This window comes from Ammospiza caudacuta, chromosome 3 (genome assembly GCF_027887145.1).
Source record: "Ammospiza caudacuta isolate bAmmCau1 chromosome 3, bAmmCau1.pri, whole genome shotgun sequence".
Classification (NCBI taxonomy): Eukaryota; Metazoa; Chordata; class Aves; order Passeriformes; family Passerellidae; genus Ammospiza; species Ammospiza caudacuta.
Genome location: NC_080595.1, coordinates 48,752,817 through 48,768,693, shown reverse-complemented (window position 1 = coordinate 48,768,693; position 15,877 = coordinate 48,752,817). Strand labels below are relative to the sequence as shown.

General features: G+C 35.1%; 1 protein-coding gene across 1 annotated transcript in view; it reads right to left on the bottom strand.

Annotated features, from left to right (window-relative positions):
- The window catches only part of RYR2 (ryanodine receptor 2), a 380,761-nt gene that overhangs the window by 119,539 nt on the left and 245,345 nt on the right, over positions 1-15,877 (bottom strand). The window contains exons 30-42 of the mRNA XM_058801183.1: positions 15,011-15,363; positions 14,673-14,787; positions 13,618-13,778; positions 12,831-12,990; positions 12,600-12,686; positions 11,703-11,929; positions 9,999-10,800; positions 9,284-9,484; positions 9,047-9,152; positions 6,554-6,697; positions 4,397-4,670; positions 1,563-1,677; positions 658-790 (exon numbers count right to left, since the gene is read on the bottom strand). Coding sequence (XP_058657166.1) covers positions 658-790; positions 1,563-1,677; positions 4,397-4,670; positions 6,554-6,697; positions 9,047-9,152; positions 9,284-9,484; positions 9,999-10,800; positions 11,703-11,929; positions 12,600-12,686; positions 12,831-12,990; positions 13,618-13,778; positions 14,673-14,787; positions 15,011-15,363 — 2,878 coding nt within the window. The remainder of the gene's footprint in view (positions 1-657; positions 791-1,562; positions 1,678-4,396; positions 4,671-6,553; positions 6,698-9,046; positions 9,153-9,283; positions 9,485-9,998; positions 10,801-11,702; positions 11,930-12,599; positions 12,687-12,830; positions 12,991-13,617; positions 13,779-14,672; positions 14,788-15,010; positions 15,364-15,877) is intronic.

The window sequence follows — 15,877 nt, the reverse complement described above, 5'->3', positions numbered from 1 at the left end:
GGGCTCTTCCTCTTCAAAAAGATTTTGAGTTTACACTTCTGTTCTATGCCTTTACATTAATACATTTGCGATCATTTAAAAAATTACCATGATGATTCCTAAATACATATATATTGTCAATTTCAATTACTAAATTAAATAAGGATTAATATATTTCCTCTACAACACTTGAGGTGAGCAAAGGAAAGCAAACATTAAGAAAGTTTCAAGGTTCATTTCTGGGCATCAAATCATGCATCTAATCAAGCAAATGAGCTCAGTGTTTCTCCCACTGCCATAGCTGTATACTGACCAGTACACAGAAAAAAAGTGTAGGAGGGCAAGCTTGAGCAGTGAGAGGTAAACCTTAAAGAAATGCTGCCAAAACATATGAACGATTCTCCTTGTGAAAACAGGAATATATTCTGTTACTCAACATTAGCTACTAACCACTAAGTCACTCTACATGTTCAGGCATATACAACAAAGTGTACTAAATTAGCTCAACTTAATGCTACTGTCAGGGGAGTTGTCCAGAGTTAGCAATACAGTTAATAAAGATATTTTGCACCGGAAATAAAAGAAATTTCAATACATAGCGAGTAAATAGAGGGATGAAGAAAGATACAGGTGGTTTCATATATAAATCAGCAGGAAGTTTGAAATTTTAATACTTACCAAGGCCAACACTGCTGTTTTCCAATAAATAGCTAAGATGATCAAACATAGCTTTTTGATTCTGCCTGCTGATGCGGCAAAAATAACATAGAAAACGACAGCAGTTTGCCACCATCTTTGGGAAAGTGATTTCCTAAGAAGCAAATAAAAGCATTTAAATTTAAATTGCAATGATCTACCTTCAGTCAAATGAATATCACTCCTAATGTTTGATAATTAAGGGAGTGTTTATCAAACACTAATGTTTGATAAATCAAGGAAACCAGGATGAATGAAAGAATTATGGGGGAAACCAAGATCTGAAACATCATGCAGAGATACCTGAGCTAAATACCAGTCCAAATGTGTTCAAAGACTAATACAGACATAAAACATGCAAAGGATCATTTTATATAAAGTCTTCTAACATACTAATATGTAGGTGCTGTACTCATTGCGCCCCAGGGAAATGAACTGCTTATGCTTCTCACTGGAATCAACAGGACTTTCACAGGTAGATAGTAATACCTTAAGCTTCAAAGATCAAGGTGGCTTTAAAAACTAAAGCTGAGATCACCCACAGATTCTAACTTCAAACATGAAAGAAGGTGTATACTCAGTTTCATAGAGTAATACTGATTTGTTTTTTTAATTAGTTGATAAAAAGATCTCCCATTTAAAACATAATAAACATAGAAAGTTCTACAGTTTTTTCTTTAAAGCATCTAAAATTACAATGCTACTAATACCTTCCTCTGGAATGGAAGGACAGATTCTTCTAAAAAACTTAGTCAACTGTTATGTTAATGGAAATTAGTAAGAGGTTATGATCCCAGTACCTCCAGTGACAGCTCAGAGCTTTATGGGAAAAAGCTTTTAACAGCTCTACTGTAAACCCTCTGCCTTCTAACAGTGAAATGCTTTACCTTGGATTCTCCTCCACCAAGCACATTCACCATCACTTCCATGACAGTTTCATGCATGCCTAAAGCTCTCATGAGATTTGGATGTTGGTAAAATACTTTATTATTCATGATGTCTCTACAGGGAAACAAAATTAAAAAATGTTATGGACAAGTAGTTTACCTATTAAGTTATTTGCAAAGCTTATTTACTGTGCAATTCTTCACCACCTCCTGAAGTAAAAAATTACCTCAGGGACTTTTCCCATTGAGTTTCAATCTCCTGTCTATTTTTCTATGCACACTGTGGAAGAACATGACCTTTATGTTCCCATATTATAGTTAGTGCATTAATTACCCCTTGATTACACTGGAGTAGAAGAGTCTTCTACTCTCATTAGAAATTCTGCTCAGATCTAAAACTATGTTCTGACAAGAGCATCATCAAAACTGCTATAGTATTTTATATTTTAAATTCAATTGTGCAATATCTTTCTGACACAGAATGCCTTTCAGATTATTAAAACGTGAAGACATTTGCTATCTGCCATCAAAAGCAATAAAAAAAATCCTAGGGAAAAGAGGTATCCAGCTATCTTCTAAGTATCAAAACCAGAAGCTGCACAAATATTATTCACAATTTACTGTTTAGCAGAACTCTTCTACATATTTCATCAGAACAGATTTTCATATTTAAAATCAGACTTTAGGATCATAATGTCAATATTTTATTTGACATGGTATAGCCAATAAAAATGTCCAGTTTAAAGAGTAATTAGATTTCTAAAAAATATAATTAGTCTTGAAATCAAATAAAACCCATCAATAACCATGAGAGCAATTAGGCCATAGGAGAAAATGATTAGCAGGTCACTAGAGAAAAAACTGTTGGCAACTGTTCAAATTTCACTGTACATTTTAAACTGTTTTGGTTTTTTTCTTCCTGACCTAAACCTCCTCCTCTCAGGCAGGGAAAATCCAACTTTTTAAAAGATGAGATGGGAAGAAGACTATTTGACACTGAATTTTTGACTCCCAGTAATTTTTTTCCCAAAAAATTACTGAATTTCACATCAGTAATGATGCCTCCAAATGCTGTCTCATCTCCCCTCTCCACTAATGCTTCAGGCTTGAAAAAATACCTCAATGGTATCAATGTTCCAAGACATTCTAAACTCCTGGTTACCTGCAGCAGCTTTCTTTTACAGAAAGCAGTACAGAAAGTCAAAATGTCACCTCAAGGGCTGGCCAGCAACATTGCCCTACTTTGCAAATTACATCCACTTTCAGTGTTCTGTTTAACTGTGAACTGCATTATAAAATGTCATGCTTAGGGGAAAAAAAATCTTAACAGCATTTCTGAGGAAACTGAGTTTTAAAGCAGCAATAAGTGACACTTCAATTTCTCAGCTGAAAGACAGGAATACCACTCACAGTAAAAAAAACAAACAAACAAACAAACAAACAAAAACCAAAAAAAAAAAAAAAAAACCAAAAAAAAAACAAACCCTGGTATTTCTGAAAAGGTATTTGAGGTATTTGAGCTCAGTTCAGCCTATAAAAGGTAAAAATACCACAGTTGGGTAACTTACAAGTTAAACAAGATATTATGGAGACTACTAAGAAAGGTGACAGTAAGAGATAGTGACAACAGTGGCTTAAGTTACACCAGATTTTCACGTATCAGCAAAAAAACCATTAACAGTCAATATATTCGGAAAATCTTGGTTCTTAATTCACAGTAGAAAATGTTGAGGAAAAAAATGTGTAAGAAATAAACACAGAACATGACATGAAAACCAAATCTAGTAATCACTCACTCATTTTAGACTCCCTAAATTTTTAGACTCTCTAAACTGGAGTGAAATCAAACATTTTCAATCTGTATAAAAAGGTAGATTTGGAAATGCCAGTACTTCATGTCTCTTGACAGATGCCAAACTCTGCCTTTTGCCAAAGCCTTACCATGAGTATGCCAAATACTTCTGCAACCATGAAACACTGATGAGACCTGCTGGTAACCTGAGAAGTAGGCATTGTTTATAATGACAATGCAAAATTATGTATAGACATTTTTTGGATATTTGAGGTTTCAGTAAGCTAAAAAGCAAAGTATTTTGCGCAACAAAAGCTTTGCTTCTGTTTGCATTCCTGACATTCTTTATATAATGCTGTTTTTCGTTCTCATTGCTCTTGCTGACTAGATCACAGCTGATGCTTAAAATCAAAAGACATCTCTTTGAAAAACATGAGAGAAAAAAACCAACTAACCTCTTTCATGCTAGAGACTATCATGTTTGCTTTACCATTTCCTATAATTGACCTCTTTATTAGCCTATACTTCACTATTATTAATCATACAATTAGGAAGAATAACAGTGTGTGAACTACTTCCCAGCTCAAACACACTATCTACATTTAGTGTAATAAAAAGGATGGCATATATACAGACATGGATAAGCACAGCTCCATTAACTGACTGCTGTGGGAAATCTTATGTGTCAAGAGCCAATAACCGGTGCATTCATAGAGAATGGGTAGTATTCTTGACAGGATTCTTCACAGCCAAGCTATTTAAAATGTAGTAATAAGATAGCTTCTGATATCATAAGATATTACATACATATTTTCAACTTTTTTCAAAAGTCTTACAAATGTCAACTGCTTCGTTCCCCATATAATACCTATAATGCTGCAAAGGCTTTATTTTACTACTGGGGATATTGCATAACTGAGAGCAGTGCCTGCATTTATGCCCATATTCAGATTCAAACTTCAGGTGCAACCTTAGCCATAACCATACAGCAAATAACAAAATCTGTAAATAAAGAGAAGTTACACTCCAGTCAGTTATTTACCCTAATCCACGAATCATAAGCTTCTCCTCTTCCTTCCCCATTCTGACACTAAGCAAAGAACGGATTTGGCCAAGGGATGCCAGAAGATTGATGGTGTCTTCCACAGACACACTATTTATGGTGTAGGTCTTTGGTAGGGCTCGAACCAGACCACCAATACCATCGTACTGGCGGTGCAGCAGCACAAACATGGCCCTCACTAACTCCGGGTCTTCTATCACTGACTCCTGGGCCCAACGCACCATCGTGTCCGAAATCAACTGCTGGAGAGTAGCTGTGAAGAAAAGAAATAAATCACAGAATTACCATTAATTGTTCATCTCCCTACTGCTAGTCACTCAGGACCTACTATGCAACATCAATTTGAATTAATTTAATTCCTAAGAAGCATTTTTTTCTTAGCATTTCTTCAGCAGTCTATCAAAGAAAAACCGCATGAGAGAAACAGAAATATCTTAAAACCAAAAACCTATACTAAAAATTCAAATAAAACACAAAAAATTTATGAAGATATACAGGACGCTCCCGAAGTCACTAGATTTATTTTTGTATATTGCTTTCAATATTTTTCTATGAATACAGGTCTGAGTGCTTTTTTAGCCTATTATGAAGTAAGGCTGAAAAATTACACTGGTAGCACATATAAATGATATTTATTTACATACCTAAACTCTGGGTCCACTCTAAGTTTTATAATGTACACAACAAAATAATTTAACTTATTCCTTTGCCAAAGACAAAGGCCTTTCAAAATAAATGAAGACACTATTATTAAATAAATGAGAGATCATCATTTGCATATTCCCAGTTCAGTCTTCAATGCAACAAGAAACCTGTATCTGGTAGTGCCACTGATAATCTCTATTAGTTGGGAAAGATATGTTGATATAGACAAGCTGTGTAATTGCAGTTAAGGTAATTCCAGGTTAACTCAAACAAACAAACAAAAAGAAAAGTAATTACAGAAAGACACTGAAGAAATAGGAACTTACAGATAATAGAATGCTTAACAAAAAAAAGAGAATTCATGCTAATAGAAGGAAAGGAGTAAAAACAATAGTAATAATGTATTTCATTGTTACTGTCCAGGCACTGCACTATAGGTAGTTCCATTGACATAGAGTATAGCATTTTTTAAAAATAGAAACACTTTTAAAATAAGGTGTCTGGGCTGATACTTCAGAAGGACTGAAATAATTAATACCAAGAAGGGACACAATCCAGTTTTTGGGTGGGTCGGTTTGTTCTGTTTTGGTTTGTTTTGTTTTTTTTTTTTTTCCATGAAGAATCCTGGGAGCAGGCAAACACTTTATTCCTGTTTTGATAACTGCAATACTGTATTTCAGTTATACTGTGGGTCTATTTGTTTAATATAATAGTCTGTTTACTAATATGAGAAAGAGAGAATCAGGTTTTATAGAGCTTTTATGCTTACTACAAGGAAAAAAAAGGAAGAGATAAGATTCATCATGAGATTCTGCACAGACCTAGCCTCTAATTATCACATAAAAAATAAGGACATTCAAAAGTGCTACATACAACAAAAAAATGGGAAAAAGATAAAAATAAAGGCAACACTGACAAATAAAAAGATACATAAAATTGAAATAGTCAGTTGGCACCAACTGCAGAACTAGGATGCCACTGGCAGTGATTCTTATCAAGATGAAAAGGCAGAAAGTATCAGAAAATGAGAATAGCAGTTACAGTCAGCAAATCTTGAATTTTAGGTTGGGTGGGGAGGCTTCTGCTAATTACAGTCTAATGACAGATTATTTCATATGGTAATCTTCATGCAAATACTGATTTGAAGCTGCTGCAGCTGAGGAAGTTATCATAAAAGAGGACCTTGCTACAATTATTAAGTCTGTACTCATTCTATTAAAAGCAAGATATATTCTGAAAAATTTATGAACCAACAAAGGAAATGGGGCAGAAGTGTTGCTAAAAGAATTTTCCTCTACATCCCATTGGGAAACAAATCTGCCTAATAAATCCATCTGTGCTTGTTTTGAGTTAAGCTACAAACTTTAAAGTGCACAGCTATTTCACTAAAAATACACCTTGTTTTGGCTGAAAATGTGTGAAGAACTTCCTGGTCTGTTTCTTTTTCCCTTTTGTAATTAAGTTGCAATAAACTGATTTCATTTTACTTACAGGATGTCTTATCCTCTTCATCAACTGTCTTCTCATCTTGTTTCTTCTTCAGATATGTAACTTTTTCCATAAGATATAGGAGGCGACCCCTAATGGTTGAATCACTGTTGCCATCCAAGGTTCCATCTTCATCTAGTTCAATTCCTGAAATTAAATAAATGCACCAAGTAGTGAAAGAATAAAATTAAACAAGCTACAGACATCTTGTGTGTACAAACATAATTAAACTGAACTGTTGCTCTGCTCTGAGTTTTATATGGGACATGCTTAACCAGCATTTGGAACAAGTATAGAACAGACATATGTGCCAAGTAGGAAAGTACAGATACCTGGGCAATTTAGTGTATAACTTGTATGATGTTACATATAAAACATATAATAAATACATGTTCCCCAGTATTCACTTTTCCCCACCAACACTGATGCCTGTGTTTTGGACATATGTAGCCCAAAAGTGTAGATAAAGTCCCTAGAGATACAGTGTGGTTGAAGTGATAGTAGTGAAGATTTTTAGGTAAAACATATAAAAGAAGTGAAAGTAGAAGTGTTACAACAAATATACTTTCCAGTGATCAGTCAGAAGAAAGTAGCCACCCTCACAATACAGTGCTCTTTCACGGCATTACTATAATAAGCTATAAAAATGTAAAAAGAATTAATGTGAGGATTCACAGAATCAGAACAGTTGTTTTTGCAGTGAGCCTTTAGATTCCAGCCTCCGAGCTCAAAACAAGTCCAACTAGGGCAAGCTGCCCAGAACCATGTCCAGTGAGGTTTTGAATATCTCCTAAGGTGAAGAGACTCCACAACCTCTCTGAGCAACCTATCCTTGAGTTCCAGCACCCTACAGTAACAAACAAATAGAATTCTCTGATTTTCAACTTGTGTTACTAGACATCTCTGACAAAAGTGTGTCTTTGCCTTCTAAAAGCCCCCTGCCCAACATGTATTTATATACATTTATAGCACCCCCGTTTGAGCTTCCTCTTCAAGTCAAACCCCAGTCCTCTCATGCTCTCCTTGTACAAAAGATGGTCCAAGAATTTAACTATCTTTGATGCCTCCTCCCTGACATCGCTCCATCACTCCAGTATGGCCATGTATCTCTTGTACTGAAGACCCCACCTTTTGTGCAAAGCTACTTTCTAATTTGGTTGCTATCCCGTCCTTGCTGCAGGAGTTATTCCTTCCCAGATGCAGAACTTTATACTTCTCAGTGCTGAACTTCATGGGATTCCTATCAGCTCATTTCTCTTAAACTTATTGATTCATGCATACATTGCAGAGGAATTCAAAATCTTGACCTGCACCTATTACACTAAATCCAAGTAAAAATGTCATTCAACCATTTTCTGGATTTTTTACTTTCCAAAACAATTTCTGAAGTTAAGGGTTTTGTGAAGAGTTCTTTAGCAGTCTTTAATTTTATAGGATGTTTCTTCATGACACAACATCATTCTTCTAAATTTATTGCATCTGGTTCTAGTTGTCTGATTTTTTTGCATTAGATACAACTCCGTTTATATTAAAAGTTATTTTGTTACACTTTGTTGAAACACGGCAATTCACACTATACTACACTTCAATGATCATCAGTAAATTCATATTACACACTAAATCATATTACAAAATTATTTGGATAGTAGTCTTCTCTACCAAACTAATGAACAGTAAAGACACTGAAATGTCTTATCAATTGGAACACAGAGATGGTCTCAAATTACCCAAACGAAACATGTTTTCCCACAGTTGTGCTACTCCCTGAGCTCTAGTTGTGCTTTTTTGATTTGCAAACTTTCAATATATTGTCTCTTAACCATTCCACAAAATGTGAATCCCCAAGTGGTGGCTGACTAAGAAAACATCGGACTTAGGATGTGTAACTGTTTTACTTATTGTGCAATACATGGAGTAATTAGTTCTGCTCTATGATGATTCACAAAATTAATTTTCTACTTGTAGATAATGCAAATTCCTATTTTCCCCTACCAGAAAAAGGTAATGAAAAGAATTACGTTAAGTAATTTGAACAGAGGAGAACAATGTAAAACAACTAAGGAAAAATTGAAAGAATCAAAAGATAAACCTTGTTTTCCTTTCAAATGTTCATCTAAATTATTTATTTAATCTTCATTTCCTATTACCAAACACAAGAAAAATATTGAAAAGCTGGAAAGCATCAAACAATGACCCATTGATGTCTGGACTGCTTGCCCCATAAGGACAGAATGAAGGAACTGAGTTTGTCAGCCTGCAAAACAGGTGCTTATGAAACAAAATATGCAACATTCCCTTCTAGTTTAACCAGATAAGGATAAGAATATTTCCTTGGTTTTGATTGAAAGCTAATTATTTTTATTTCATAATAATTAAAATTTTTACATGTAATTTACAGACTATTCAGTTGATGTTTCTTACATAAAATTTCTTATTAAAATTGCCTCTAAAGCTAATAAAATTTAAAAAGTAAAAATATTCAGTAACAAGACTTACCACAGTGTGTCATTAGGTCTTCATGGAAATCCAAGAGTTGATCCCGAATTTCTTCAGGGCAAGGACAATCATTTTTATCATCTTTAAAGTTCAGCAGCATGTTAATCTTAGAGAATACAAAGAAAAGAAAAATTACACTGATCCCCAAAAGGAAAAACTTTAAAATCAAACAGAATTCTGCAACATAAAAACCAAATAAAGCGCAACAGGAAAGAAACTGTCCACTGTGAGCTGTACCTGCTCTTGAGGAGGGGATCGGAATTCTTTTGTTTTCCTAGCTGTCAGGGCAGCAGACATGTTCAAGGCCTGCATCACTTCATTGTACCGGAAGCGCTGGTTCTCTTGGAGCTTGGCCACGAAATCATCAGAAAATGCGACAATGGCCTCTATTCGGTGTCGCACTTGGCAGTCACACAGGTACTGGAGTAGGTGACACATCTGAGAAAACAGTGTTGTAAGACATGAGTTGGCAAGCCAAGAAATATCTTCTGCATATTAGGCAAGTAAGGATGGATTTCCTACAGCAAGTTACTATCCAATAAAGTGTCTGGATCATTTCATACTGTTATTTACTACATGTGAAGCAATCTTACACCAGAATATCTGACATCTGCAAGGGATTAATGTGCCTAAGACATAACTAAAGCTACAAGAGAATGGATTTATCCCTTTCTTCTAGGGAATTTCTGTTCTGTTTGAATCCATAAAAAGGAGGAATTCGCTATTAATGGCATTGAGCAAGTCATTTTTTTTAATGAAACCATAGTTGCTTGTTCTATGGTGAGAAAATTTGTATGATCAGAAAGATATTAAGTCTTCTCATTTTCTGTAAGGAAATTACATCTCTATTTAGCTGAAAACATTAATTTCAAAATGCTTTATTCCTTGAAAATAAATAAATTACCACATGAAAAAAAAACAGGAGCAATCACTATCAAGACAGTACTTTTACCTGTAATTTAACAGGCTCTGGAAGTTTCATCTGAAGGAGTCCTTCCTTTGGCATTTGCTCCCCTCTGGTTTCTCCTTCTCCTTCTTCTGACTTGAGCTCATCTGAACTGTACTCTTTCTCTGAGAAATCAATTTCATCCTCCTGGCTCATTGCTTCTTTGAAAACTCGGGGCTCAATCAACTGCAAGATGTGTTTCAGATCCTCATTGTGGAAGATTCCCATAATTAGGAGGGTATAAAAGAGCTTGATGAGAGGAACAAACAGAAATTCTGTAGAACCTCCAACTGGATCTCTGACGTGGAGGCTTCCCTCCTGGACAGCTTCAGTCAGCATCTCTATGGTTTTGGCCTTCAAAATTTCCAGAGGGAATTCAGGACTGAACTGAAAGCATTCACTGCTAATGCTTACAAAACTTGGAGAGGAAAACTGCATTCTTGGCCTTAATGAAGTGCTGAGTCCTATACCAGGAAGGCCATGTTTTTTGTTTTCATCAGGAAACAAAGTAATACTCTTGGTCTCATCTGTCATTGGAACTATAAATTCATTATTCATCATCAGCCTGGCAGTTGCATAAGTATTGAGATGGATGTCAATGAGCAAGTCATAATATCCTGCACGTAATAATCCTGGCATGTATTTATTCTCAATAGCATAGAGGAGCTGAGATTCATCCACATGGCTGCACAGAGCATGGGCCACTCGGTTGTTGCCTAAAGCACAAACAGCTGAATACAATCGGAGGGTGTGGTAGTGAAATTTCAGCAATTCCTCTTGCTCTGTCAGCTCTAAAATATCAATTGTTCTGGGGAGAAGAAAAAACAACACAGTAAATCACATAGGCAAAAATGTCTTTTTAAGGGATTCAAACTTCTCCCTAAGGATAACGTCAGCACAATATCAGTTCCAGGGATGGGGTTTTTTTTTCCACATTTCAGCTTTCATGTGAGAAACACTGCCAATGTAATAATCAAGACTAATAACAAAAGGTAATCTCAAATGTATTCAAGTCACTCCTAAAATCATTACTTAAACTACTTTCAGTGGGAAAAAAATTATTTACTTAACACAGAACATTTTTTTATACTACGAACAAGAATTCACATAGCTGAAAATTAGGGTTTTAAAACCAGTTGGAGTTAAGATATTTATATCATTTTTTGGCTTTAAATCTGGGGTGTAAAGTGGCAACAGACTAACCAGTACATTTGAAGAAGGTTCAGTGTTGGGGTTCTTGGTGACTTTGTTTTCACTTTAGGCACTGGCAAAATGCTCAGAAATTTGGGTATCAAGGAAATCACAGAATTAAATTCTTCAATTGTTTCAATTAGATTTAGAAAAATTAAGGGAACAGAATAATTAAATCGGTCACAAATCTTGAAAAATCTCAACATAACCAGATTTTTGCTTATTTTACAGATTATCTTTAATAACACATAAGCAGAGTTTCTTTAATTTACTTTTAAAATCTACATGTACTATTGACATGTTTGGAGAGAAATTGGGAGAGGTTGGAAACAGAGTAAAAGAAGGGATATTTTAAAACACTGAAATTTATATAATTTTTAGCATTAATTAAAACGCACTCTGTATTTACTTGTGTTATAAACACAGAGAAGACCTTGGGCCTTTCTTACATAGATGCAATTGTATGACTAGGTTTATAATTCCAACATAATTCTGGTACAGTACAAAACAAACATCAACCTGTTTTCCTCAGGAATATGAAGGGCCATGAACTGTAAAGGATTCAGGCACTGTATCATCCAGCCTTGGCGTTCACTGATCCGAGACACGTCCACCTTCAAGAAATGGTTTGGCACTCTGCTCCAAAGCACATGAGTCAGAAACTGGACATGGAGACGTGGGGGACATTGAGAGACCGGGTTTTTGTGTTCACTTTTGAATAATCCAGCAGATAATGGCATTACATTCTGGAAAATTCCAATGGAAGAGAAAATCAGTTTCCTCATCTTTACCAAACACTGCATTTCTTATCCAGAAATATAGTCAACATATAGTAAAGTCAAGTAAAACAGGAAATCAGCATTTTCACTAGCTTTTAAAACAAGCAACTCTTGGAAGATTAGCAGCAAGACAGCATTTTCCATATTTGTTTTTTAAGAATAGCTGAATTTGAAACATTAACTTGACTGCCACATGTGGTTACTTCCTTGGACTCCACTTTTCTTTTACCTCTTCTGATTTCTTAGACATCCAAGTATCCAAAGCAAGGTAGAAAAATTCAGCTCAGTTTTATTTTAAAACTCTAACCAAATTCTTCAGATACACTAGTCATCCATTCTCTGTTTGTGAAACTAAAAGATTTGCCTTACCAACCTAAGTGATTTTGTTTCACCATGAAAGACAAGACTCAGAAAATTCTGATCAGTTTACACCCTTTTTATTCAATGTACTGTATTTTAAATTCATTAAGTATTGAAAACTGAGTTAAGAATAAAAATAGCAATAGTGCAAGCACTTGGAGTCATAGAAAATGTCCCAAATACCAAGAACACGTCACAGGAAATAAATGGCAAAAATAAACTTATTTTATATGATTTCTTAGTCCTAAACCTGCACAAAACCCAGCATTATTATTACCTTTATTCTTCCCAATTCAAACTGGAAAACATTGGGGCTTGTAGCTTGAGCAAATACAGCAGGAAACAACTTTGTACTTGGTTCAACCTAGATCAAACAAAAGGACAAATTACTGCCGTAGCAGTGATGATCACTTTTTCTCTAGAGTCTTGTACTAAAGCCTCTAATGCTGTAGGCTAAGGATTCATTTTTCCCCCTTCTTGCTGCAATACATTCTAAAAAAATACTCACTTGATAGTATGTGCCTAGCTCCTTGCCATTAGCTGTGAAGGTCAGCAGGCCACTGGCAGCATCAACCAAGCAACCAATCTCCAGGCCATTATTATTGCGTCCTTGTCCAGGGCTCAGGCTCTCTCCTGCGCACACCATATAGCAGTTGCTGCGTTTTATACTGAATGTCAAAAGATAAATTTATTTATGAATGGTGTGCACAATTTCTGCAACATACTAAGAACAACCTTGCATGGGTGCAAACATATAGGGCCTTGTGGCCAAAAACAATGGATCACATCCTAACCACTGCCAAAATTCAATGAAACATGGACATCATAACGGGAAGAAAAATAAAAGCTTAAGATGACAATATATTAAAAAGTCCACATCGTTTGTAAAATAACAAAGATGAAACTGGCTTTGTAAGTCAAAGTTTTAAACCATTTAACATTAAGCATAAGAAAAGCTTCTGGTACATGTAATAATCTGAAGTGCTGAGACAAGCTCATGTACTGATTTTGGCCTCATAAGTCAATATTTACAGGATCATAATTTCAAACTATATAGAAAGCTGTACTATTTTACTTTTCAGTACCTACTGATTTGACTAGACTATTAGTCCACTCTTTCTTCACAAGCAAGAGCATGTAACAATTAAATTAACACTTTTCCCTACTACTGCCATTTTAATTTTTTTTTCTACATCAATCCAATTACATTAAATGGAGTGGATTTACACCTTATAAATTGCAAGTTGCTTGTACGGGTATAAAATACAGGTCTTTTTAAGGAAATTGTAACCAACCTCTCATGAACCTTCCCTTTTTCATCTCCCAGTGTAACTGTGACGGTACGCACTCTGTCCAAGTCAAAGCTTGTGTCATACTGGTGAAAGTCTGATGTAATCCAGCCCACCCAGACATTAGCAGGTTCTTGACCAGGAAATATTCTCACAGAGTAATAGTACTGTTAATAAAAAAATAATATTATCAAATATTAGTGTTTGTTCCCCAGCATATCAGTTTGATTCAGAATTTGTTACCCTAAATCTGAAAATGCTATATTATTTAAAAGTAGCATAGCCTTGTTCAAGTGCAATTCACCAAGCAAAGCAACAAAGACTATAAACACAAACCAAAACACAGTCAACAAAATATGCATTTTAAAACAAAAAAATGGACAAGATTAAATGTAGTTTATATGCTTCTATTGAAGGCTTCTGCATCATGGCATTGTAAGCTGTATTGCTACAGCAACTATAATTTTCATACTGCAGGTAATTCAGTCTCTAATATCTTTTAGCAAGAGAAGAACACATCCAGACAAGGAGTTTGTTTTCCTTTGAACATTGAGGAATCAGTGTTAATGGAGCTGATCTTGTCAGAGAAAGATCTAAAAAACCTGCAAAAAACTTTCACTGGGAATTCCACTAAATAAATGGAATTTATGGAATTCCATTAAATAAATGTTCTGAAGAATTAGTAGAGATGTTTTCAAATGGTCTTGAACACTGACCTACTAGTTTAATGTACCTTTTCCAATGTATTCCATCATTCTAAAACTGTTTAATTGTCCTCTTTTATGCCTAGTGTTATCAACAGTAGTTTCAAATACAGATTAAACCAGTTTGTAGGTTTTCATTTGGAAATGGCTTTAGTCTGACAATCAAATCAAAATAAAATGAACAAAACAGTCTCAACTTAAGTAGAAGTTCAGAACTATCACAGACACTTAAACTGAAAATTAGACTGTTTCTGGAATTCTTACAACAACCAAAAAAAAAAGTAAGTATTAAAAAAACCCAAACTAAACAACTAAAAAACCCCAAACAGCTAAAACATCAATCCTAAATTACAATACCGTGGAAGTTTGCATCAAATAATCATAGTCATCCCTATCATCTGCTAGCACATCCTCAGTAAGCCGTGCAGAGTGACTCATGCTATAATCTGGCTTTGTCCTCCTGAGCATAAATCTGCAATAAAAAAATTAAAATTAAAATATCTACTAAAAGCCCAGTCACAAAGGCAAATTATTCAGAAATAGAAAGAGACAAGCTTATTCTTAAAAGCACTTATTTCTGACCTTAAACTGTATACTCAAAAGTTACATGACTGGTTTGTCAGACATGAGTGGCATTTTCCACTACTTTGAGAAGCAGAAGGGGGAGGAGTGGGAAAAGGTAGCAAGCTACAAACCTTTGTTTAAGACGTGAGGGCTTTTCTTGAACATAATCCTTATGGTTATTCAGCTCTGGTTTTGTGGCATCTTTTTCTCTTTCTGTTCGGTCAGGAACTAGATGACCATGAGCAGTTTTCATTAGAACCTCAAAATCAGAATCAGCATCATAATCTTCCAAGTCATTTTTTGGGCCAAAAAGACCAGAGCCTGGTAACCCTCCTGCAGGTGATCTGGAGAACACCTCAGCACATTCAATGGGCATGCTCAATCGAAAAAACATGACATCTGTTTTACTGTTCTGTGAACCAAAGGACTTCTGTGTGACCTTCAGACAGGGGCAGCTGTCTATGGTGCCATCAATTCTCATCACCTATGAAACATAAAGATGTTGTTTTTTTAAAGCTGATGCTTTTTCTGCCATACAAATATTCAATTTCTATTTCCACAATAAGCATCCATGACTTGCAAAACTTGCAACAGCATTGTGCCCACGGTCTAATGCATTGAAATCATGTGCTGCCATTTTGAAGGGGAATAAATACTATGAGAAGTGGTTTTCTTGCTCCATTATTAAAATGCAAAAAAAAAGTCACAAAGAAATTATGCCTCTCACCATAATCCTTTCCAACACAAATTCAACTCAGTCCTAAACAACACAGACCAATGAATAAAAATCATGCATGTACATATGAAAGAACATAAACAGTTTTTTCAATAACACACACTAGCTGAAAAAGAGTTCTTATACCATTTCAGAAGAATTTCATGGAAAACTTACAAGGCATGAATTCAGCTCCATCAAGATGCACAACTGGTTGCGACATAAGTGTTGACACAATTCGCTAATAAATATTTATTACAAACAAAACTAATTAGCTATGGAA